Raw genomic sequence first — 26,161 nt, forward strand, 5'->3', positions numbered from 1 at the left:
AATCACGTTTCGTTTGACGGTAAAGCAATATTCCCATTGAGTCTTCTTCAATGACTACCACTAGATTCCGGTTCCGAGACCACAACCACCAGAAGATGGAGGACGCCGCAAATTCCCAAACCAGCTCCGGCATTTGTTCTGTCTCCAGCGACCTCGACTCCGAGACCGAGCTCCAGTCCATGACCGGAAAGGTAAAACAAACTTTTAGTTATTTGCTCTTTTTGTTAATTAATTTCAGAACATTGAGATGAATTTTTATTTGATTTTAGGGAATTAAGCGTCTTTGTTCGGAGCTTCTCGAGCTTAGGGTGGAATCAGATGAAGATTTACACATATTTTTGCTAATTATTCTTCCTTTGTTAGGTAATATTCTTCTCCTTTCCTTTTTTTTTTCTTTTTTTTTTTTTGTTTTAAAAGTCAATTTTAATAAGATTCATTCAAAGTTACAATATTTTTTTTGTATGCATAATATTTGATGAAGTAAAAGGTATGGAAAATGAATTGATGCAATTAAAGAGCCAAGTTTTAACTCAAAAGAGGCTTGTAAAAGACCTTATATATAGAATTCATTTAAAAGTTTTATCGGAGGAAACAATTGACTCACTTCTTCAAGAACCTGAATATGCTGAGCCAATTCCACCAAGTAAGTTGGCAGTTCATATCAATAACATTTCGGAAACATTGGATGTTCTCATGTTTGAAAATAGGGTGGATGAAGCAATAGCTATTTTAAAAATGGAGGATGAATATTTACAGAGGATGCAATTTGAAGACAATTCTCCTGTGGACTTGTTACTGTTGTATAATTCAGCTATTTCTGAGAAAAAGGCCATGCTTACTTTACAGTTGACATCGTTGGCTGAAAACCAAGAATATCTGCTGCTGAACTTCAAAAATTGGTAGTGGGAATTTGCAGGCGCGGCGACGGTCATCTTGCGACTCAATTGTTGCTTAAGTATTACCATTTGCGTCTTGCGACTGGTAGGCAAAATCCTCGGTGTTCGCAATTGTTTTTAGATGGTTTATATGTTAAGGAACTAGCAAAATTTGTGTTTTCTCTGATTTCTCAAGCAGCAAGGAGCTTTATGGTGTTGCGTGGAGAAACTTCTCCCCATGTTTCAGAACTTATTCAATGGGCTCGGGAAGAAATCAAATTGTTTGTCTCTTCATTTAATAAATATGTGAAGTCCAATTCTGCTATAACCAGAGGGTTATCCAAAGCAGTAGAAGCCATGCAGTTTGCAATGTCATATTGCTCCCCGTTAAAATCTCAGAGACTATTCCTACGGCCATGCTTGATCAAGCACATTCGTCCTTGTATGGAAGAGGTTCTACTGATACACATTGACCATTTTAAGAAAGTTATCAGTATGTTCACAGCAACTGATGCTTGGGCTTTGGGTAGATATCTTATCTCAGAAATTTTAAGTGAAGGGAATTTATATGGTTGTTGGGTAACATCCTGAATATTGCCTGCTCACTAACAGAGGCCGGAAGTTTCTAACTCTGTTGCAGGTTTGCTTTTTCTCTTTGTAGATTAAAAGTCCTGTCAGTATGTAATAAGCCTTCTATGCATACGGTTATGGACATTTCTTTGCAGGTAAATTGAATTTGTCAGCAAAAATATACTATAAACAGCGAACTAAACTTACAGTTGTGTTCATCCTCTAAGGCCTAAACAACCGTGGCTTTCATTTTTCAAAACAAGCTCTTTTAACATGTTAAGCTGCTGGTATCAATTTCATTGCATGGACAACTAGATATCTATAAATCCATCGACCTGCCTATTTCTTTTGCTTTTAGAATAATGAAGAGATAGCTACCTAATTTTTCCTTATAAAACCTGTGAAAGGGTCAAACCCTGAAAGCAGCACTATAGCAAGCAAATTTAGTTCCCTCACAGTTTGTTGGATTCCCTTTATAAAAGTACCATGGCTTTGAGAAGTGATGGAATGCTGTTTTATTGAAATGCCAAATGAAGGATAATTCAGCAGGGATGACAATATCCCATATGTTCAACTGAGCCACACTAATATTGTGCTATATGTACCTGTAGGTGCAATTGAATTTTATGCATACACTTCTCTTTTCAGGCAATCATAAAAGACGTTATCCCCTTACTGGCCATTCAAATGGAAGGTTCTATCCTTAAAGGACTCATGAATCTCTTCACAGAGTACATGCCATCCTTGAGAAAGCTCTTACCTTCAAAACAAGTGTTTCTGAAAAAGGTTCAAGAAGAACTTCAGCAGAGTCATTGCCACAACAGATTTCTGTGCTGGCTGATTTATCAACATTGCAACGTTTCTTCTTCAATAACATTAAAACTTTCTTGAGGCGTCCTGTTCATCTGAATTCCGAACTAAGGAAGAAAAATCAAATTGATTTTCAACAAAAGGAATTTGATGGTTGTATGCTGTTCATCGAAGATGCTGCTGTTAAGCTCAAAGCTCATTTCTGCCAGCAATTTATAAATAGAATGATGTCCCTTGAAACTGGCTCTAAACTTTTGCAAGAAACCTGCAGCGATAACCATGAAGAGCCTAGTGCATTTCAAGATGCAATGCCCTCTGTTGCTTTTCAGGTAAGCTTTGCTTCATCTGGATAAGATGTGACAAACATGCATTTATTGGTTGTAATAAACTGGTATAATCTCTTTGACAACAACATATAATTGTTTCTCGTCCCCCTCGCCAATATGCTGGTATAAATGTCTTGTTCACATGGTAAAGATTAGAAAAGGGGAAAAACGTTACACTATAAAGCACAACCGAAAGTGCATAACCACACCATACCTTCATGGTACTTGTTTCAGGTTCCAGCTTGGTTCTGAACTTCTGATGGCACTGTGTCTGATTATGATAACAGAGATATATGATTTGTTGGATTGGGCCCTTTTTTGTATAAGTGTTCTTTTTGCCTCAATTTCCAAAGGAAATGGCATCTTTAATTCAAACTCTTGTGAAAAAGGAAAGTAGAAACAAAATTTTGGATGCCTTAGACATGACTTTTCCCCAATGAGATCATTTAGGATTTAGTTTCTAGCTTGTTTCTAATGGTTTTCATTTTGGTTTGTAACAAGCAGATACTGTTTTTAGAACTAAGAAAAGTTGATAAACTTGCTGAAGACAATGTCTTTGAAGAGGATTGGTTGATGGAGCTGTTAAGGGAGTTGATAAAGGCTATATTCTCTTGGATTGTAAATAACAACAAGATTTGGAGAAATACGAAAGAGAATTCACCTGCCCAACTTTCTGACATAATCAGTCAGGTAGTTTCATTCTAATGCCAGAAAATTTCTGGAAATGAATTTTGTTACACTGCTATCTGCATCAGTTTCTGTTGTTTATCTTTAGAATTTTAGATATGCAGTATAGACATTCAACTTTTTTAGTACTTTTACCTAGGGAATAGCTTTATTTTTAATATAGCTAGAACCTTTGGTTCATTTATCCCAACAATTTGCAGGAAGCAAAGAATGATTAATCTTCAAATTACAGGTGTCGTTTTCCAAATTGTTGGCTGTAATAAATAAATTTTTTTTCTGCCATTTGAAATTGTTGAAAGCCTGTTCCCTCTTAAAACCTCATGTTTTTAACTCTCTTACCAATTACTCTATCACAAGCCCCCTATAGTTTTATGTCCCACCCCGAACAACATCAGATACTATTGACTCTATGTTTCTCTGTACCAGCAGCTTAGAGTTCCCAAATTTATTTTCTGCACTGTACCTGCAGTGTGGATATCTAACGGAATTATAATTTCAGGTTATGGATCAGTTATAGAATCCTGAATAAGTAAATCTTTATTGAGAGTTTTAAACTTGTAAGCATTTACGTTTCTTCAGTAAATGAATAATTAACAGTCAATGGCATACAATACAAGCTGGTAACATGGTTTAAGTTCTTTTATACATTTTTTTAGTTTCTTTCCTGCCTTCAGACCACAACTCTCTAGATGTAAGGGAAATATATTGGAGAGGCTCGAATAGCTTTCATCTAGACAGCTTCACATTATTTTCAATACATGCACTACTATCATCTGATTGACCTGCCAAATATTGTTGCTAAAACAGTTTGTCGTAGACATGCATTTTCTGGCGGAAATCGTGAATTATGGAGGATACATGTCCAAAAAACCCTTGGTTCCCCTAAGTCTTGTGGATTCGGCAGTTACTTCAGCTGGACGTGATCCTAAGAGGTGATATTTCAAGTCATTATAGAATGACTGATGCTAGAAACAGTAGTTTTTCCTCATTCATCCCATGCTTAAAAGAACCTCCAATATAGTATTTCTCTTATCTAATTAGTTATTCTCTGAATGAAGTTGTAATCCCTTCAACACGTGTCCTTTTTTTATCAGAGATATTAATGGTGATGGATGGGTTAAAAATGCTGCAACTGAAGCAATTCAAAAGCTACTGGAGATTGAGAAGAAGCAACTGTTTTCTAAAGATGATTCTGCTGATAGTCGGGAGGAGGAACCACGTGAAAATTAGTCAAATGACCCTGTTCAGGATGAAAGTAGAAGTACTGTGAAAGAGTTTCTGGTGTTGGATGACGATCCACCAAAGGCGGATGCTGTTGAAGTTGCAATTACAACATAAACAGAGACAAAGGCTAAAAGCCCTCCTGAAGGGTCATTATTATCTCTTGCTGATGTTGGGGATTTTTCTGCTGGTAAAGGTGGTGTGGTTTTGGCGGACAACTCCTTTGGACTAGAAGATGCGGGATATGAAAATGGAAGTAGCAAAGCATGTGATGAACTTTATTTACAGGAGAAAACTGATCTGCCAGATCTGGCCTCATTTGATGGTTCGGATGATGCTTCGGAGCAAAGTGTTCCTGTGAAGGAGGATACTGTTAGTGAGGCCGATGCCACTGATTCTGTCCTTAATGAGCTAGAAGACGATGGTGGAGATATCTGACTCCATAATCAAACTGGTAAAAGGGAAATGAAAAATGTAAAAATCATCATCGGTATTCGGTAGTAGAAAATAGTTAAAAACCAGATGAAGTGAATTCCAGGATCTTTCATCGTATTGACAGAGACGGAGATGGGGTAGGCTGATTGCACCCTCAAAGTGAAAGAAAACCCTTTTGTTTAATCATATGGAGGGTTTTACGTGATGAAGATTTTGTTGAGGGAAATATTTGATTCGACACAAATGAGAATTTGATACAGCGGATGGCAAGGCAAATTTAAATGTCTTATTTCCCTAAACTTCACATAATTAAACTTCATGTGGCTAATTCATAATTTTCAATTTTTAAATACTAAATTAAAAAATTTATATAAATTTAAGAGACAATTTTATATTTAATCATATTAATAATATATTCAAGTTGTACTATGTAAGTGCTCATATATTGTTCTAATATAAATGTTCAACTCCAACTGTTGTGAACGGTTAGTAAAGTATTAAATTTTTAATTATTATAATTAAATTATTATTAAAATTCTGATAATTTTGAATATTAATAAATGTTATATATATATATTTTTTCATTCGATGGGACAGAGCTTTACATTAAAAAAAAAGTTTGGGTTCAATATATTTTTTAAGATTATTTTAACCATTAGATCAAACAGTTGAAGATATTATAATACTTAAAATCAAAATATCATTGGTAACATAACATAATCCCACAATTTATACAACTCTAATCTCCAATGCAAAAAGAAGTTCAAGTACAATATAAAGAGTAATATCAAACATAAATACTCATGACAATATTTTTGCTATTTCTACTTGTTCAGAGTAATAAACTTTAATAACTGTGAGAAGCCTTGTTGTTTTTATAAGTTTTGCCATCCCTTTTAAATTTAATAATCATAAAATAAAATTCAGGCATGCATTGTTTGTCCAATGATAGATATTTAAGATACTTTTTTTTTAGGGAGATATTTAAGATAATTATTTAAACTATATTTTGCGGGTTTATTTTATTTAAAAATAACTTAAGCATATTCCTCTATCTTCCTATTTCTCTTTCAAGATTTTGATGTTTTAGATAAAATATTCAAAATTTTTTTAGAATTTTACTTTTTGCAACTACTAGTATTATATTAAAAATTATATTATAGTGTAGAGTCTACTTTATAAAATTCCACATAATTATTTAAAAATATATAATTTATGATAAGATATAATATTATTAGATAAAGTGTGCTTATCTGAATCCTTACGTGACATAAAATATAATACATTATTTATATTTATAATTTAAATAAAAGTTAAATTTTTATATTTGAAATTTGAGAATGTAAGTTTTATAATATCGAAATCAAAATAGAATGAAAGACAATTTTTTAAAAAATAACTATCTTTTAAATGGAATATGTTTTACAATATTTCTAATTTTAAAATCATACATATCTCTTTTATTTTCATTAAATTAATAATAATATTTTTTATATATATTAATATTTTGTATACATTAAATAATTGTTATTTTCATTTCATTTTCATATATTTTTATATATATTTTTTAGGATCAATTTTATTGTTTAGTAGTTATGATAATTCTAATGAGACTATCCTTGGGATGCATATTTGTCATCCAACAATCATTATTTGATTTTAAGCCTATAAATGATGTGTTACATAAAATTTTTTTTTTTCAAAAGCATATATTACTTATTTTTATGAAATTGTTTTTATAAGATATTTTTTTTCAAATTCATTTTTTTAGCAGACACCCTAATAATTTTCAATGACCATGCAAAATATATTTATCTTTTGTGGGAAACAAAGCTACTTTAATCTAAACAATTATGTTATGATTTAGGTATTGATAAATTACTTATTTATTTTTTAATTAAAAAATAACCACATGTTAAATAATAAACTTTTCAATATATTTAACCATTTGAAGATAAATAGCTATTATTAAATCAATTAAAAATTTTTAATGGTAAGCATTATTAAAATATTGAATAAAATATTAACAAAATTGAAATAAAAAATAATGCTATTAATAAAAATCTAAATTGTTGTTTCATTTATTACTGAATAAATAAAACAAAATTTCTTATTAAACAATACATAAATTGTATTTAGGACTCTCAAATTCAAAGTTAAAGTGGTTATTTTTAATAAATTCATAAAATTTTATTTTATATAACTAATTATAAATTAAATTATCATTCCACGAAATTAAAACGTATATAATTAAGTAAAACTAGTTCATCGCAAGTGTCACAAGTTAATTGGATATATTTTGTCATTTATTTTGTTCGAATAATCCCAATACTACTTAAGTGTATTATAGAGTAGAACAAATTTCTCAATATAGAATGATATATTTGTCAAAAAAAAAAAAAGAGCGGGGAAAATTTTGTCGTTTTTGAGGATTCCTTTTGAAATTTAATGTAAAACGGTGGCGGGAGTTCATTATAGAAAAAGAACGAAAGTCGCGCGCGAACTGCAAAACAAAAAACCCGATCAGTTCCGCCAACAAAAAATCTCAACGGCCCGCCTATTCTAAGCCGACAAATCCCAGCCGTCCACGTGACCTCAGTCAAAATCAATGTCTCCCTGTTTTTTAAGCCCCCCTATAAACCTCTAACCGGGTCCCGTACCGTGAAGAAACCTCTTCCACTCCAGAAAAAGTTGTCGCTTTTCCTTTTTTTTTTTTTTGTGGTTTCTTTTGGGAGTCAAAAAAAAAAAAAAAAAAGAGACGGTGAGTCGAGTTCTCGAAGAATGAGCGAGTTGGGTAAGCAGAGCAGTAACAGAGCCATGAACCCGTGGGTTCTTCATCTCCAAAAACTGGGTCTCGAGCTCAAATGTCCTCTCTGGTTCGTGTAATTGTTTTCTTTCGCGCTTCTTTTCCTTTATCTTTTGGGTTTTTGACTTTATTATTGTTTTAAATGTTCGTGTTTGCAGTTTGAACTTGTTTAAACGACCATTGTTGCTCCCATGCGACCATCTGTTCTGCGAGTTAGTGCTTTCTCCTTCTTTTTTTAACTTTATTATTCATTGCTTAGTTTTTAATTAATTTTCTTTTCGAAATTATTGCAGTTCATGCATAGCCAGATCTAGTGAATTTGGTTCAGAGTGCCCTATTTGCAAAGCCCAATGTGCAGATCGAGGTAAAGTTCTTTTATTTGCTTCTCCTTTGATTTTTCTTTTCCCAAAAGTTATTTGAAACTAAATTAAAAAAAAAAAAAAGGTAAAATCTGGGTTATCTAAATCACATTTTATCATATGACTTATTGGGCGTAAGTAAATCACTTTTACTTGCTAGTGGGTCTCACCTGTTTAACTTTAATGATTGACAATTGTGTTAAAAAGGTCAAAACATGTATGGGGGTAGAGTAGTATTTGATATGTTCCAAACAAAAAGGCGAAGTGTTTTATCTAATTTTAGTTTTTCTTTTGGTTAAATTGGCTTTTAAATTTGGATAACATATCTCTCTTCTTTTTGAAAGTTTTGTGTAGTTGTTGATTGCTTCTTTGGTATACATTTCCATTTATGGATAAAAAGGCTATGTTGGTTGCAGATCTCAGGCCTGTGACCTTCATGGACAATATAGTGGGAATCTATAGAAGTTTGGATGCTGCATTTTCTACCAATCTTTCTCATTCTTTCGAAGATGGGGTTGGCAAAAATGATAAATCTGACAAGTGCAGCATGCAAAAGTGTGGTACAGACAAAGGGTATGAGACTCCTGGCAAAGGAGGGATTGAATGTAATAGTTCTGGGAAAGTTGATTTGCTACAACATATTTCCCAAAAGCAACTAGGGGTTTCTCTAGAGTCTGGGAACGGGCAAACGAACATGAACCAATTGGATCAAACAGCCTTAAGCCCTCCTTCCTATGGTGATACAAAGGGTTCTGACAATGATAGCAGTGATCATGTAAGAGTTTACCTTGCTTCTGGTAATGCGTTATGTTATAGCTGGGTGGTCTATTTGCTTTAACTTTGTTTATGTTATTTATGTTTGTAGTTGTATGGTTGCAGATCAATCCTGGTTCTCCCTAGTCACTTCAGTTCCTATTTAACTTGTCACTTGTCAACTTGTTCTGTGTTTCCCATAGTTTCCTTGCTATACAACTATTCTTTAGGACTTATGCTGCTGATATAATGCTATTGCTTGTGGAACATTTTATCATCTGTGACAGTTCTTGGTCATTAGAGTGGATTTTGTTGTATTTAACTCCTACATGAGAGTATGTTTACTTGACAATCTTGTTGACATGATTTTCAATGATTTTTCAGAGTCCTGGAAATTATCCAGCCAAAGGAACGAGTAAAAGAAGTTTTGATGATATGATACGTCAAAAGAAGGATGATTCTGTTTTAGGAATTGATGATCATTTATGGGATTCCAAGAGACAGAAGAGGTTGAACTATAGGCAATTAGATATGGGTGTGAAAACCATGGTTCATTGTCAACCGGTTTTGCAAGCCCAAAACTTAGTGACTTCCAATTTTCAAATAGGTTCTCAAAATGGAGCACCTCTAGCTGGTGTAGATCTGCCTCTGACATCAGATAACTTGAATGGAAATGAAGCAATTTGTGGATTTTGCCAGTCTTCTAGAATCTCAGAAGTAAGTTTCTACTGAGCATTATTTGATTCTTCCTTTTATTGAAATTTATCTTTATAATTAGGTTTAAAATATGTTGGTGAATTGTTTGGCTTCGCACACATAATGAAGTTATTGAGAACTTGTCTTCTCAAAAAATTCACAGGCCACTGGACCAATGCTGCATTATGCTAATGGAAAACCAGTAACAGGAGATGCAGCATTCTGCTCAAACGTTATACATGTCCACCTTTTGTGTATTGAGTGGTATTTTATCCTGGCAAGCTTGTTTGTATTTTTGTCTGGTCGTGTTTTATGTTGACACATTAAGTTTCTTTTGTTGCTTTCTTGTTACTAGAAATACACTGATATCACCTTGAAATGTAGGGCTCCCAAAGTGTATTTTGTTGGTGAATCTGTTAAGAATCTTAAGGAAGAACTGGCAAGGGGTGCACAGCTAAAGTGCAGCAGATGTAGACTAAAGGGGGCGGCACTTGGCTGTTGTGTGAAGTCTTGCCGCAGAAGTTATCATTTTCCTTGTGCAAAAGAGATTCTGAAATGTCGATGGGACCATGTAATTGCACTGTACCTTTTTTATGAGACGAGCAGTTATAGCTGTGAATTTTTGCTTTTGCTTCTCTATGCTTCACATGTCAATTTTGCTTATAATTCTTTCCTTTCTCTTACAGGATGAGTTTCTTGTGCTTTGTCCTTCCCATTCTTCAGTCAAGTTTCCAAATGAGAAGTCTGGTAATGCCCATTCTTCAGTCAAGTTTCCAAATGAGAAGTCTGGAAATGTCCATTCTTTAGTCAATTTCCCAAATGAGAGGTCTGGAAACTGTGTATCTACTGATCATAGTGTGACAACTGAAAGGTATATTCTCAAATTCATCTATCTTGTGATGTGCAATTAATCATTTGAAATATCTTAGATATGTTCCATAGGCCTATACCTTCTTTGCATGCTTTTTGAAGGAGTTACCATTTTACATTTCATTTTGATTCACTTAGAGAAAGAAAAGGTAAAAGAAGCCAAATTATTTGGAAACTGGAATTTTCATTTCCAATTATGAATGAAGTCATAAACTGATTATTGAATTGTCTGGAAAGTGAACTGTTTGTGGTTCTGCATGCAGCGGCCATCTGAAATCCAACAAATTTTGGGGCCAGCCTGATGATAAAAAAGAATGGGTGTTTTGTGGATCTGCTTTGTCTCCCGAGGAAAAGGTCAGATTAGATGACACTCATTTCTGTATTTAAATTTGAATCATTTATAAGTTTTGAGTAGTTATCTTTATTCTTTACTGTGTCTTTGAATTGTTGGTATTTTATTGTGTTGAAAGGTAAAAAACTCCAAATGATGATATTTTTCAAGTGTTGAATTTTTAAATTGATCCTTTTTTGGTGTTAAAATTTTCATGATGGAAATGGATGAAATTGTAGGTTGCACGATCTAATTTGGAATATCTAACATGGATGGAATATCCTTTAATGGGCTTTTTCTTTTCACAACAATTGACTCTCGTGGTATTAAAGTCACTAAAGATACTAATATTTATTTTTTACCTTGTTTCAGTTTCTTTTGGTTAAGTTTGCAAAAAGTATTGGTGTAACTGTATCCAAGTTTTGGAAGCCAGATGTCACTCATGTGATTGCTTCTACAGATGAGAATGGTGCATGCACGAGGACACTTAAAGTTCTCATGGCCATTTCAAATGGGAAGTGGGTTCTTAAAATAAATTGTAAGCTCAATTGATGTTTTCCACTCTATCTATGGGCCCATTTTTCTTTTCCTTTGTTGCATGTGTGTTGGTTAAAGTCCAATCTCTGTACCCAAAAAACATTAAGTTGTATTATCACCATTGCTTTGATTTGTAAGCTTGACTTTACAGGGATAAAGGAATGCATGAAAGCTATGTGTCCCGTGAATGAAGAGCCTTATGAAATTAGTCTTGACAACCATGGTTGTTGTGATGGCCCTAAAACTGGCAGACTTAGGGCATTGGATAATGTAAGTGTTGTCCTCATGTGCTAGTGTGTTAGTTTTCAAAGTTGGTAATGCTCTTACCTTTGCTAACTAGCATCTTTTTCTCGTTTCATTAGTAACTAGATATTGGAAAGCTTCAAGTTAATTTCCTTTCCATAAAAAAATTTGCTTGTGTTTATTGATACCCTTGGCTTGAATGCTAATTTCTTTTCTGCAATTGAAATAACTTGTTTACTTGTTTCTCTTGCAGGCACCAAAGCTCTTTGATAGCCTAAACTTTTATTTTGTGGGTGACTTTGTGTCTGGTTACAAGGAAGATCTTCAAAATTTGGTTGTAGCCGCAGGGGGTGCTGTTTTGAGAAGAATGGAGGAAGAACTAGTGGAACAGAATAGTGGTGATCAGGCAGTTCAAACAAGGATGATCGTTGTGTATAACCTGGATGTACCCAGAGGATCTGAGTTAGGAGAAGAAGTTTCAATTATTTGGCAGAGAGTTGGTGAAGCACAAGATTTAGCCACAAAAATAGGAGGACAAGTCATTGGCCACACATGGCTTTTGGAATCAATTGCCGCACATAAGTTGCAGCCTTTTGTCAGCTAACTAAAGACTGATAAGTAAGTCATTTTAGCTTGACAAACAACAAATTTGTTAGCTATGCTCTGTTCAGATCTTGTCATAAATCTTTTTGCTGTATCATTGTATGTAGTTGTGTATGTCTTTGTAGTTTAGGTTTGAATTTTTATTGGACTATTGTTGTATCATGAATCTTTTGAGCTGGGTGCATTATATGAGAAAGGATATTTTTGACGTCTAAAATAATAGCCATGAAGCGACTACACTGAAATTTGCATTTCACAGCATTGTAAGAAGAAATTACAAGGGATATATTACCAACTTGGACCAGTTTTCAAAGCTTGGCCTTTAGATGGAGCATTGTCCAATGAAGTTTCCATGGCTTCCTGCAAATCCCTTTCAGCTTCAGTCATGTCTGCGTTATAAACAAAAAGTTTGGCCACGAACAAGTAGAAGAGAAAGTTCAAGAAACCAAGGCCAGCCAAAAATGCATAATAATAGTCAAGGTGAGAGATGTTCAGGTTGTCCAAGATCCACCCTCTGTGACCGTTTCTCCTAGTCATATCAGAAACTGTGGTCAGAATAAAACTACCAAGGAAATGCCCAATTCCTATGCTGCTTGTAAAATATGAGGTCCCAAGGCTCTTCATTCCATCTGGTGCTTGGTCATAGAAAAACTCTAGCTTTGCGACTTCCACGAAAGAATCAGCGACCCCCATCAAGGCAAACTGTGGTAGGAGTATAAAAATACTGAGAGGAATTGTATCGTTTTTACCAAATTTCTGATGCTCTCGTACAACGCTAAGTCTCTTCCTTTCAGCAAAACAAGCGATGATCATAATGATGATTTGCCAGACGAGGCCAATTCCCATTCTTTGAAGCAATGTGATCCCTCTGGGATTTTGGGTGTAACGCCTCACTGTTGGAACGAAGAAGCGATCATATATGGCAATGCTGATCAACATGAAGATTGTAACGAATGCTGTGAGACATGCCGGAGGGATTTCGAAATGGGCACCCATCCTACGATCAAGGGTGGTTCCTTGTTTGACAAACAATGTTCCCACCTGAGCTAACAGGGTGCTTGGTATGAATGTCGCCATCAAAATTGGGATCATTTTTACCATCTGCTTGGTTTCTTCGACTTGGGTCACTGGACACAGCATCCGTGGTGAGTTTGGCCCGCTCCTCACTGCAGCTTTGTCGAGGAATCTGCATAGCAATGCAGTGTAACAAAAGGGTGGAAGGTTATAGCTAGTAAGTCAAGTATTCTGGTTACAGCAAAATAGGGGAACTTAAGAAGATGTTAAAATAGAGAGAATCAACCTTAATGAAGGGGTGTAATCAATTCTGAATTTCTTAGATTTTGAGTACTCTTCCAAGCTAAGCTCATGCAGCTCTTTTGGGTCGCTTGGAACAGGCAAGTTCCACTTCCTGACAGCAGCCACAAGGACTTGGAAAATTCTGGTAAAAGGACTACCCAAAGGCAATTTGTGTCTGTAGAATGGAGTTCCAACCAAGAACACCAAGACAGAGACCAAGAGACCAATTGTTGGCAGGCCATAGCCAAGACTCCAGCCCACATTGTCTTGTATGTAGATCAAGAAAGTGTTGGAGAAGAGGGTGCCAAAGAAAATGCTAAACATCCACCAGTTAAAGAAGGATAGCTTTTGAACCCTTTCCTTAGGCTCAAAATCATCGAACTGGTCTGCCCCCATTGTCGAAATGTTAGGCTTGGTTCCACCTGTTCCTATTGCGATAATGTACAGTGCACAATAGAAAATGCCTTTCTGGAAATCTGAAGCTCTTTTGTTGCAGTTTTCTTGTTTGATCTCATGACCACATGATGGAGGCCTCAAGGAAGCCACAGAAACCGCTAAGGTCAAGAGGGACATTCCCTGTTTATAATTTCGACAGGTGTAAGTGGAAAATTGTGATCATCATCCATCTAAAATTCTAGGATAATATATATATGCAAAAGAACTGTGTATGTTCATTCAAATGAAAATTTATCAATTACAACACATCAGTGCAAGCATAGCATTGGAATCTCGTCTTTGGTGATCATTCTTTGTAGCTTCTTCATTATAATTTCATGATACTTTGAGTTTCATCTTTCAACCATCCATCATATGGGATTTACATTTATGGATGGACAAGAAATTATTTTTGAATACAATCAATATGTATAGGTGACATAAACAAAATTAATCACAAGCCATAAGCCTTTGGTTTCTGAAAGATTTCTAACTAAACATTTCTTAATTAGGGGCTCTTTTGTACAAGTGATAAAGTGAAGGAACAAAGAAGATAACGCCAATCGCAACCTTTTTGTGATGATGCACATGGACGTTTGTCTGCTCTCTCTGTTGAATTATTCTTATAGTTGATCGTGAATTAAACCGACAAATAAACCAACAGGCCAGACTATATATTGAATTTGAAATATGTTATGGACTACTCGATGCATGCAGAGATATGAAATCAATTTCAAGTAATCATAGGGGATGATATATATATATATATATATATATATATATATATATATACTTTCTATACATCTCACTGTTTGGGTTTTGAATTTTCAAACTTATCGATTACTTGGGTTAGCGGTAACTGAAATTACTTAAGATTCATCTATGCAATATTTACTAGGGTTTCTTCTGAGGAAAAAGAAGGCCAGAGAGTCAGAGTGCATGGTACATCCAGGAAGCTACGTCCAACTGCATTAACCTGATCATCAAATTCAGTCGGGTTTCACAATTAAAACCATGTCTCAGTATCGTGAAACAGTTCTTCCCCACAAGCAAAAATATCAGGAATTCATGTGGCTTAGACTAATGATATATACGTGTCCAATTGTGCATGAGCCATGGAGATCGAACACACGAGTACCTTATGAAATGTCACATAACCACCCCCCCCCCCCCCCAAGGAAAAAAAAAAAAAAAAGAGCAAGGAGAATTTAAGGTTTAAAGTTCTATACCATGAGATAAATGGCTGATGCAATAACAAAGGTCCAGTAGCGACCCAGATGAGTATCTGCAATGTAAGCGCCTAAAATTGGGGTCATCCACACTGTTCCAACCCAGTTGTTGACGTTGTTTGCAGATTTTACTGTTCCTTCGTGGAGCTTCTTCGTCAAATACAGCACTAAGTTTGACGCTATCCCGTAATATGCCATCCTCTCAAACACTTCATATCCTGCGAAAGCCATTTCCATAGTTCCATTAATTTGAAAGATAAGGAAATTACAGACAGAAATAAAAAACTTATGTAAATCCTACGGGGACAAGACAAACTAATAGATGCACTGGGCACTGGCACAAGCGAAATAGAACAGTCTTTTTCTTCTTCTCCTCCACTTCCAAACCAAAGGGCACATCTCATATTCACGAATTTTCATTTTCAGACAGGTTTCTAAACAAACAAACTAAGGAACTTTGAGTTCAGCTATACGAATCAATTTCAAGGGAGTGATACTGCTACGTATACGTTTACGAGGCTTTGTGAAATGGATTGGAATTTTTTGGATTTCTGATCTCTCAAGCACAGCATGATTTTATAGTACTACTTACCAACAATGAAAGAACAAGCTTTCCATCTTCCAGTGTTTGATCTCAAGACAGGCCTGCCCTTGAGATCCACACTTCCATCTTCGGTATAGTCATCTCTTCCATCTGCTGACCCTTTTTCTTCTTCTACCTTTGCCATTATGAAAGCAAGAGGAAATAAGGCCTTGGAGGTCTAATAAAAGATCATGTGACACAACATAGCACTTTATATAAAGTTTTGGGACAACCAATTAACCATTGAGGGATAGTTCAACAACTTGTCAAGCTAACGTTATCCTACTTATGAGTAAAGAGTTAAAAAATTATTTTCCCACCCTTTCAATGTTGGGATGACAGTAATCCCAAAGCAAATCTTAATAACTTCAAATAAAAATTTTTTTTTTGACAGATTTCTCTAAATTATCGACCAGCTTAGCATGGCATGTGCAATCTCAGACAGAGACGGATTTAGGCTGGGGGCAGCCTCCACTAAAATCTTAAAATTTAAATATTTTTATTAGTAAAAGACCCCAAATATAAATGATTCTTATATTTTGTCCCCGCTAAAATTTCAAAATAACAAGTAAAATTATTAAAAATAAACTCAATTGTTAACTTTTTGTTTTTTGCTCTCACTAAATGTAAAAAAAAAAAATAACAAAGTATGGATCTTTTATAATATTGATATGTATATGAATGTCTTAACAAAATAAAAAAAGTAATTGAATAAGTTAATGGTTCAAAATATAAATATAAAATTTATCTCTTTACTATACTTATTGATCTTGATAGAACGACTTTTTAATAAGTTACAAAACGTATTATGTCATGTCATATTTAATTTAATTTAATCGATAAATTTATTAATCATGTGGTATTATATCCATTGAATAAATATATTTATGTATATATTTAAATCTTTAATTTATTTATTCAGTTGTCATATTTATATTTACTTATATAAGTGTTAATATTCTTTCCTAACATGACACAATTAAGATAAGCAAATGTGATTTTTTAGATCTAATTTTTATATAAAAATGATTTTTTTTAATATTTTATAATTTTTAAAAAATATTTTTATTAATTTATATTTTTGAAAATATTTGATATTATATTTTAATAAAAATCATTTTAAATTACAATAGTTTGTAAATAAATATTACCTAATAATTTATTATTGACCATAAATCTTGAATCCTTCTCTAGTCTCAGACATTGACATGGCCGAAAGAAATCATAGACAAAACAGGAAAAATCCTATTAAGAAATTATATTTGTTCATTCTTTCTCAATCAATTCTTTCAACACGTCTTCATTTTCTTTAGTTTTAAGATCAGGACTGAAATCGTCAAAGTTAACAGCATTTTTTTCTACCGGTTGTAGTTAATCGATCAATTTCATTGACGTGGTAATGACAAAACACGTAGATGAATACAAATGATACATGAAATTGCTATATATATAATATTTATATTTAATTCATTATCGTTATATAAATTTTATATATATCACTTATACATTTTTTTTTATTAATTTCTTCACCTTGTCCTTGTTAATTCGAGGAATATAACAATTACAAATACACTAATGCCAGCTTGTAGTTTTATTCAGAAAGTTGATGGGGAAGACAAAGGTGGCTCATAGAATATGAGCAACAACAAAACAAAAGGGCAGTGACAAAGACAAAAGGATTAATGATCAAAACTATCATTAAAGACAAGGTTCCCCCAAGTGAAATACAAAAAGGGAATCAAAGAAGGAAACGTAATTCTAAATAATAGGATCTGAAGATAAAAATTTGAATTCCACCGTTCATGTGTTCATCCCAATTAAGGGACATCCATATAATTCACATGTATTGTTTTTGGATTTATATTAGGATGTTATAAACTGTGCCCGCCCTGAAACAGACCATCTATATCCAGTCCCAAGAGACTAAGCACAATCGTCAATGGTGGGGCTTCTGCTCATTAAGGAAAAGTTGTCTTAACTGGAATGAATTGTGGCCTAACTAGTCACATGTACTGAAACTTATGACCGTTTATATTTTGTTTGGGACGATGAGTTTGATACTGAACGATGAAGTAGGGTTTCAATTTCGATCACAAAATTATTGTCAAAAGTTTTTTTTTTTTTTTTTTAAACTAGAATGTTTGGATAACATTTATAAAATTTGACTTAATACTCTTATGATGTAAGAAAAATGAAACTTCTTGACTATTTTTATTTCAAATAACATAAAATTGAGCACTTGATGGCATGGGCTAGGAACTGGATTTTAGATAATTGGGCCTCCAAAGAGATGTTCGGCTCATGAATTAACTAGGTTCTGCAGCCACCCGATGAGTAAAATGAGATTGGGACATGAGCATCTCAAATCAAACGTGAAGTACTAAAGTTTCACCTTTCGTTTGTTTTGGTCGAAAATAATTTTTATATTTTTAAGTATTTATTTGATAAAAAATTGACTAATAAAAAAATTAAGATTAATAAAAAATAAGATAAATTTTTAAAAATTTATCTTATCCTTTTGAAAAGAAAAAAATATTTTTTAAAGAAAAACTATCAATTAATAAAATTACTTATCAATATATTTAAGTATAATTTTACTCAAATTGACTTTTGTATATGATTTTTTAAGCTTAAACTTAATTTATCTAGATCCAAAATATTATTATATTAATAAATAATATTTTTATTTAATTTTAAAGAATAAAATATTAATTTTAAAAGTTTTTAATATTTTAATTTTAAATATTTTTATAATTATACTCAAGTAAGACTTGAAATATAATATTTTTAATTCGAATTTAATTTGATTTGACTCAAAATATTATTATATTAATAAAAATATTTTATTAAATTTTAATTAAAAAATAAAATATTAACATTAAAAATCTTTTAATATTTCAATTTTAAATATTTTTATTTTACATATTATTAAACTTTATATTTTTAATATTTCAATAATTAATAGTATTATATTATTTTAATAATAAATAATAACATATATAATAATATTTTTATTATTTTAATAATTAATGTTAAATAATATAATAATATTACTTTCTTAATATGAATTTTTTTAATAAATTCTTATTATGTTTTAGTTTAAAATATATAACTTTATATTTTATTTATTATGGTATTTATATTATTATTTTAATAATAAATATAAATAAAAAAGCTTTTTGTTATAATTTAATAATACATACTTTTAATATAAAAAATATATATTTTAATAACATATATTAACATTTTAATATTAATAAAAATACTATTTTAAAAATTAGTAATACTATTTTAAATATTTTAAAATATTAATATAAAAAATACTAAATAGTTTTATTGTAAATATTTTCATATTATTATTATTAAAATATAATTGTTCTGAAATATTAATAATAAATAATTTTTAATATTTTAATAATTATATTAATATTATTTGAAAAAAGAAACAATTTTTTTTAAAAAAATCAAAAAATAAAAAATATTTTATATTAACTCATTCAAATAATAAAAATTATTATTATTATTTTTAAATATAAATATTTTTTAAAAAAATATTTTCTAAAAATCAATTAATAAGAAACAAATGGAATGTTAATATTTTTTTTTTCATTTTATTATTGTTATTATTATTATTATTTTTACTTTGTTTTCTGGAAAGAAATTGACAAACTATTCTTGTTTAAAAGTTTATCATTACAAAAACAAGCTTTATACATAAACATTGAAAATATTTTTCATTTTGAAAACACAATTTTTTGTTTTTGGTTGGAGAAAACAAATGCAATTCGATCTACCTCAATTATTTTCATGAAGTATTTTGTTGAGAACAAACTTATAATTTCCTTTTTGCATAAAATACTAGTATTAATTAATTAATTATTACAATTATGAGATTAAAATTCAAGAAAGAAGCTTTCGATTTCTTGTTTTGCTTAAAATCAATGAAATCAAGAGATTACATGCATTAATTTCTAGTATCTTCGTCGACAAGATTTTGCTTCGTGTTACAAAGTTCCAAATTTACGCTTTCAAAATTAAAACATTTCATTTCATCTTAAAAAAAAAAGAAATGTGGGACCTACCACCATGTGGGGATATTAACGTTCAAGATGACCTCATTAGTATTATTTTAATTTAAGAAAAATAAAAAAATATTTAATTTCAGAAAATTATTAAATGAAACATGTTTTATTTTTTAAAAAAATAAGTGTAATCATGTCAAAAAACTCTATGGTATATTTGATAATTTTTTAAAATAAAAACAAAACCAAAATTACAGGCTGTAACCCACGATCATGGATTCGTAACGGTCACTTCCTTTTTCCCTCTCTCCGAAGCCAATAAAATAAAATCCCCAAAACTTCAAATCTGTTGACCGTTTTGTGCCTGCCGCTTTTTGGTTTTCTTTTCTTTTCTCCAAGCGCTCTTGCGCTTCTTCTTCTTTCTGTTCCAAAACCGTGAAGACCCATTAAACGAAAAAAAGAAAAAAAAACTTTCTTTTTCTATGCAAAGAAAGAAACCCAAGACAAAGAAAGTGAATTTTTTTAATTTTTAAGAATCAAAGGAAAAGAAAGAAGAAGAAGAAAAAGAGAGATTCTTGCAATGGGTTGTTTTCTTGCATGTTTTGGTTCTTCTAAAGATCGTAAGACTCGAAAACAGAGACACAAGGTTCAGCCTAGATTTCAATTTACGTTTTCTTTAATTTTTTCTTTCTTTATGGACAATTATGGGCTTTACTTCACTTGAGCATTTTTAGTTACATGAAATTTATCAAACTTTTTTTTGTAGATAAATGCTACTTACAATGCTCAATCTACTGTTTCTTTGGAACGGAGCAACTTCGAAACGCCTATAAGTCCGGTTAAGGAAGTTCGGTGAGTAAAATTAATGGGATCTTTATTTATTTATTTATTTATTTATTTTGTTTTTCAGAGTGATGGATTAGATTTTGATACGACAATTTTTTGGGGGTTTAGGGGTGACAAGGCAGAGGAGCAGCTGGGTTCGGGTTCAAGTCCTCAAAAGAAAGTAACATTTGATACTAATATTAAGACCTGCGAGCATGTTTTGGTTGATGAAAGTACTGATCTTAATTTGCTCAATGAAAAAGATGGGGAAAAAAAAGGGAAGGTGAAAGAAAAGAATTTGGCTAAACCAAGGGAGTCAGAAGCCTCCTCTGAGCAGAGTTCGGTAACTTCTAGCTCAAGTTCTTTCCCTCCTAACCATAGGTATCAGAATTGTAGAGAAAGTGATAACGAAGACGATGAATTAGACTGTGAAGAAAGTGATCTAGATGATGATGAGGATGATGATTATGAGGATTTTGATGATGGAGCTGTGGAATCGAGGGATAGAATTCGTGGCCTTGTAGGAGTCACTGAGGAGATTAATGGTTTGGTTGAGGAGGAAGTGAAGCTGATTGGTTTGATTCGAGGTGTTCGTGATGGGAATGGTAATGTTCATCCTGTGCTGAATCCTGTCGAAAATATGACTCAATGGAAAGCTGTGAAAGCAAAAGGGGCAACACCATTTAAGCTGCAAAAGGAGAATCTCAGCTTAGAGCATGAAGAGCCGCGGCTTTCGTTTAGCTCGGAACTTTCATTCAGTTTCAAATCAAAATCTGATCATGAACCAAAGAAGTTGAACGAAGAAGTATCAGTCGATGCCAGCCTTTCGAATTGGTTATCTTCAACAGAAACTACACCAGTAAAAAAGAGTAGCACTTTCGATGCTGGTACAAGTACAACAGAGAGAAGCATGTCACAAGGATCAAATTCATTGAGGAGCCCTGAAGATAGACCTATTTTAGGTGCATTAACTCTTGAAGAGATCAAGAAGTTTTCAGCATCTTCTTCACCTAGGAAGTCTCCAAGTAGAAGTCCAGATGAGATGCCCATAATTGGAACCGTTGGGACCTATTGGAGTCATGTGAGCACCACTAAGGACTCTGACTCAGCTACTACGTTCAAAGGAATACCAAACACTACCAGCAAGTACAGTACAGAGAGGTATATGTGAAATGAGAGCTGAGGGAAGTTTTATATTAGGTAATGATGGATTCTGATTGAGTTTCTGTCATTTGCTGCAGGATAAGAAAGTGAATTGGCAGACTACACCATTTGAGACAAAGTTGGAGGGAGCTTTGAATAGGGGTTCTGAAGCATACTCCAATCAAAATGCATGTTAGGCAAGCTCGTCTGTTTTGGATTGTTGTTTCTGAGTGTCCATAATCTATCTATACACGTCTTTCCTTTCTTGTTTTTTTGACATGTTCTTGCTTGTTGGAAGTCCTTTTTTTTTTGTACTTATTTGGTGAATTTTAATTAATGCATATGATTGGTTTATTTTATTTTATTTTTTCACATATCCCTTTGGTGTTGATTACTGCATTTTGTCAAAGTTCAGATGATTCTTTCCCAGAGCCAGAGAACAATATTTCATCAATAATTCACAAGGAAATTGATTCATTCTAGCAAATTATTGATAAGGTGACATGGGAGGGAGCCTCACCCACATTCTATGTGCATTAAAAAATCAAAATAGGTTTCAATTTCTAGTAGTTCCCTTATTGTAGTTTTCACTTGAAATGAAACATCAAATACTTGTTCAATTTTTCCTTGGAGTAATGAAGCTGTGATCTTCTTCAATTCCGGAATGAATTGCCGGAAATAATGGCATGTTTTAATTGAAACATATGCGTTGTTTAAATTTATTTCAGTATAATTAAACCAACACTTTATTGGAAACTAATAAATTAGTTTAAATGCTAAACTAATGGGGTTTTAGTCGAAAAGTAATTGATTAAAGGCTATAAGTTAATAATTACATAAATCCTGAAAAACAAAAAGGAAAAATCAAGAAGAAAATAAGGACCATGTGTATGGTAAGGGAACCAGAGAACGACAGGATATTGATAATGTTGACAAGAATCACGTTAGTTATTTACTTTAAATAGTTTGAGGCTTGATATTGACCAATTACAAGTCTATTCAACTTGTGAGTTACAAAATAGTAAAACTAGCCGTCATACATTTTTGCTTTCATACACAATTAAGCCGCTATTATTAATTACTATTAGATTTCAACAATCATGATGAAATCTTTAACCAGATTTTGAATTTACCGTTTTATATACAATTTGATCTGTTAACAAATAGATATTTTATGTGATTCTCTAATTATGAGGAATAACATTTTTTTGCAAATAATTTGAAAAGTTAAACGTCTCTCCTAGTTTTTTTAATATATAATTAAATATTAAAAAAATTAAAAAAATCTTTGCTTGACACCTGTCCAAGCTTAAGAGTTAGAGATAGGCTAATGGGTTAGGGGTGTTCGGGTAGTTGATTGTTTATATACAAAAACATGGTAACGGGTTGGACTACGCCGGGCCAAACTCGGATGGCCTTAGCTCAATGAGTATAGGTACAAAAATCTTTGCTCAATGAGTCTTTAAGACTCGTTTTTTTAATAAAATATTAAATACAATTAGATAAATTTAATATAAAATTGAATTAAATCTACACAGGCTTGAATCTATGATTTCAAGTTCTGGAATGGTAAGCTATGGTTTCATTGACTATGTTAGTTCTCTTTCATTATACAAATGCTTTACATTATTTTATTCAAGTTAGAAAGTCAAACAACTTTTCTAAGATCAGCCTTCATATCCATTCTAAGATTATGATGGGAAAGCAGCCAGGGGAGCTCTTGAATTCCCTGTCATCAGCAACATTGTTATCAAACAGTAAGGAATTGCTTCTGAAGGATCTGCTAGACCAACGGCTTCCACCACCTACTGATCAATTAGCAGAGGAAGTTGTATTGTTGTCACCATAGACTTAGCTTGCATACGTTCCGTACCGGATTCAAGACCCACCATGCGTTTTGTGGCACAAGAGTTATCAGCAAGAACGAGGGCTTGTTTGGATGAGCCACTGGGAACAATAACTATTAGCAAGCTGACTGGCTTTCAGAAATAGAGCAAGACGGAAACAATAGGCAGGTTTCAATCTGGGGATGCAAAGACTTGGATTTTATTACATTTTTGTTACATAAAGTAGATATGCTTGGCCTTGTTTCATATTTTTCTTGTTTTACAAAGTGAATTAATTGTATTGCAGCCCATATAACCGATAAGAAGATTGGATTTCAAAAGTTCAAAAGGTTATTGGCTGCAGACTAGTAACCCCAGGAACCAATTTACTTTAGCTGTCCTTTTCCTCCATGTTTAACTACCAATTACCAAATTGCAAGACCAATATTCGACATTTTTGTGCATAAACTTAAGCTTTTTAGCGTGGAAACTTCAGTCATTGTAGCTTTGTTAAGTAGGGTATCCATTAAAGAATTAGTATAACCTTTATTAGTATTCTTTTCTCTGGTCAAAAATTGACTTTTGACTTCTGCGGGAACGTTGGTTCCTGCAGTACTTGCTGTCTACTTGCCTTTGACAGTGTGCTGTCCTCTCCGATTGACCAACCAAACTAAGGAGGATACCAGGTAGGTACAAGTATATCTATGTTAAATAAACTGTCTGGGTCTGGGGAAAATGAAGAAAAATATTTTGTCAATGGTTTCATCTTAATGTATATGAAATAAAATTATGTTATGCAAATGTGAATTAATGTCACGCTCTTTTGACTAAATGTACTTCAATTCACTCCACAATAATTTCCGACGAATCAGGATTCAAGCGTAACAAAAATTTTACGAGATTGCTATTATTTTTTTCCTTTTTTAAGTTTTTATTTTATTTTATCTTATTTTAAAATTTCTCTGACCTCATTAGAGACTTAAATGAAACATGTTAGATCGATATAGTCTAATTAAATATTAATCCATATGTTAATGGATTATGTCAATCTAAAGTTATTTTTTAATGTATCGTGTTGATACGATCTATGAAAATTAAGGGTATAATTTAGCATGACAAATGACTTATAATCTTTATGAGTTATGCTATGTCAAGCATAATACTATTTTTTGTGCCGAGCTGGGTCAAGTATAGCTCATTAATATTTTTTCAAAATTTAATTTTTTAAAATATTTTTTATCTATTATTATTAAAAATAACATGCCGAAAATAAATACACACAGAACGAAATAAAAAAAGGTATATAATTTACATGATTTTATAAAATATCAACATACACAAAAATGAATAATAGAATTCACTAAATAAAAATATTGACATTATAATTTTTTTTTTGTAAGAAAAAATTCGAAGGTAGATAGATTGTTTAATTTCTCAAGTTAAAATAAGATGTATTGTACCTGATAGCTTAAGACAGGTGGGTGTAAGTCGTGCATTTGAGATGACCTAAACAAGTGACCACCAATAAGACTCGAACCCAAGATCTCTTCGACGACAAACCTAATAGATTGAACCAACTACTTGTTGGTGAAATTATAATATTAATATTTGAAAAAAAGCACACACACACATCATCTATTCAATGTGCAATAATACACATATAACTAAAGTTTTATTGACTGATCCATATATTAGATGTAAGTAAAATTTTAGAAGAAAAAAATATTTTAAAAATATTTTACCTAATAGTATTTCTTGAAATTGTTTTATATCTAATTAAATCATTAAAATGTTTACTTTTTACAAAAACAAATGATTGTTTAAATCATACTATAAATTTAACTAATTGATTATGTCAATTATTTTGTAAAAAATCCCATGCACTTAACGACCTATTAGAATGCTTGCCAAGTGTAATTTATGTAGGATCATTAGGAGGGATAGAAGCAACCTCGTATTTTTTTTTTATACCTTTTCAAATAACTAATCCTTCCTTTTATTTTATAACTAAAATATTATATATATATTATAAGTTTGAAAATTGTGATCCTATAACTTTGAAAAAATATTAATTTGTTTTTATACGCATAAATTTAAATAAAAATAATTTGTATATCAAATAATTAGTAAACTAATTAGGTATAATTTATTTATCAATTATTTAAATATTTAATAAATAAATTTATTTTATAAATTATAAAAAATAAACATTATTTTACTATAATATAAAAAAATGAATACACAAAGGTTAAAAATTCATTTATAAGAGTTATGGGCTAATATGTCATGATGTATTTGAACTTTTATATTGGATCGTACTATCCTTTATAACTTTTACTGACACTAAACCTTAACAGACCTTGTCGTGTTGATTTAAGGGCTTAAAAACTTTTAACTCAGTATAGCACACACATATATACCTCGTGTAATCCAACTCAATTATTTAACAATAACGTGCCAAGCCGTGTCTGTTACAAACCGTCCAACCCATTTCACACTTCTGGACCCCATTAATTACAAAAACTTACGCTGATGGAAGAAAAAATTGCACCGAGTAAACTTTTCAATACCTTATACTGGCATTGCTTTTACTTGTTTATCAAATAATGTAGTTAATTCAATTTAAAATCAATTAAAAATAGTTTAAATGATTTTTCTTGATTCTAAATCAAATTTGAAA

General features: G+C 32.0%; 2 protein-coding genes and 2 pseudogenes across 4 annotated transcripts; 3 read left to right on the forward strand and 1 right to left on the reverse strand.

Moving 5' to 3' along the window:
• The first annotated feature begins 40 nt into the window (after nucleotides 1–40).
• LOC111305327 (exocyst complex component EXO84B-like) lies at nucleotides 41–5,299 on the forward strand (annotated as a pseudogene). Its single transcript, XR_016331100.1, has 7 exons — nucleotides 41–191; nucleotides 270–363; nucleotides 468–1,515; nucleotides 2,094–2,584; nucleotides 3,086–3,271; nucleotides 4,076–4,200; nucleotides 4,363–5,299. The product of XR_016331100.1 is annotated as an exocyst complex component EXO84B-like (transcript).
• A 2,280-nt stretch (nucleotides 5,300–7,579) lies between these two features.
• LOC111305329 (BRCA1-associated RING domain protein 1-like) lies at nucleotides 7,580–12,522 on the forward strand. Of its 2 annotated transcripts, XM_022902757.2 has the most exons (13): nucleotides 7,580–7,800; nucleotides 7,889–7,942; nucleotides 8,024–8,094; nucleotides 8,506–8,864; nucleotides 9,227–9,559; nucleotides 9,702–9,802; nucleotides 9,923–10,109; nucleotides 10,225–10,409; nucleotides 10,672–10,762; nucleotides 11,112–11,277; nucleotides 11,428–11,546; nucleotides 11,773–12,137; nucleotides 12,382–12,522. In XM_022902757.2, exons 1-12 carry the CDS (start codon nucleotides 7,706–7,708, stop codon nucleotides 12,121–12,123), a joined length of 2,112 nt encoding a protein of 703 aa, XP_022758492.2. In that variant the 5' UTR covers nucleotides 7,580–7,705; the 3' UTR covers nucleotides 12,124–12,137; nucleotides 12,382–12,522. The 2 variants fall into 2 exon arrangements, with proteins under 2 accessions (XP_022758492.2, XP_022758491.2); XM_022902756.2 differs by lacking the exon at nucleotides 12,382–12,522 and having other exon boundaries at nucleotides 11,773–12,342.
• Nucleotides 12,411–14,127, reverse strand: LOC111305330 (protein NRT1/ PTR FAMILY 5.2 pseudogene; annotated as a pseudogene).
• Nucleotides 14,128–20,035: 5,908 nt separating this feature from the next.
• On the forward strand, nucleotides 20,036–22,028 carry LOC111306134 (uncharacterized). Its single transcript, XM_022904039.2, has 4 exons — nucleotides 20,036–20,333; nucleotides 20,454–20,539; nucleotides 20,642–21,673; nucleotides 21,754–22,028. The coding sequence occupies exons 1-4, from the start codon at nucleotides 20,268–20,270 to the stop codon at nucleotides 21,764–21,766; spliced, it is 1,197 nt and encodes a 398-aa protein (XP_022759774.1). The 5' UTR covers nucleotides 20,036–20,267; the 3' UTR covers nucleotides 21,767–22,028.
• Nucleotides 22,029–26,161: the final 4,133 nt, after the last annotated feature.

The sequence above is a fragment of the Durio zibethinus genome, chromosome 21 (genome assembly GCF_047325235.1).
Source record: "Durio zibethinus cultivar Kanyao isolate XHJ-2024 chromosome 21, ASM4732523v1, whole genome shotgun sequence".
NCBI lineage: Eukaryota > Viridiplantae > Streptophyta > Magnoliopsida > Malvales > Malvaceae > Durio > Durio zibethinus.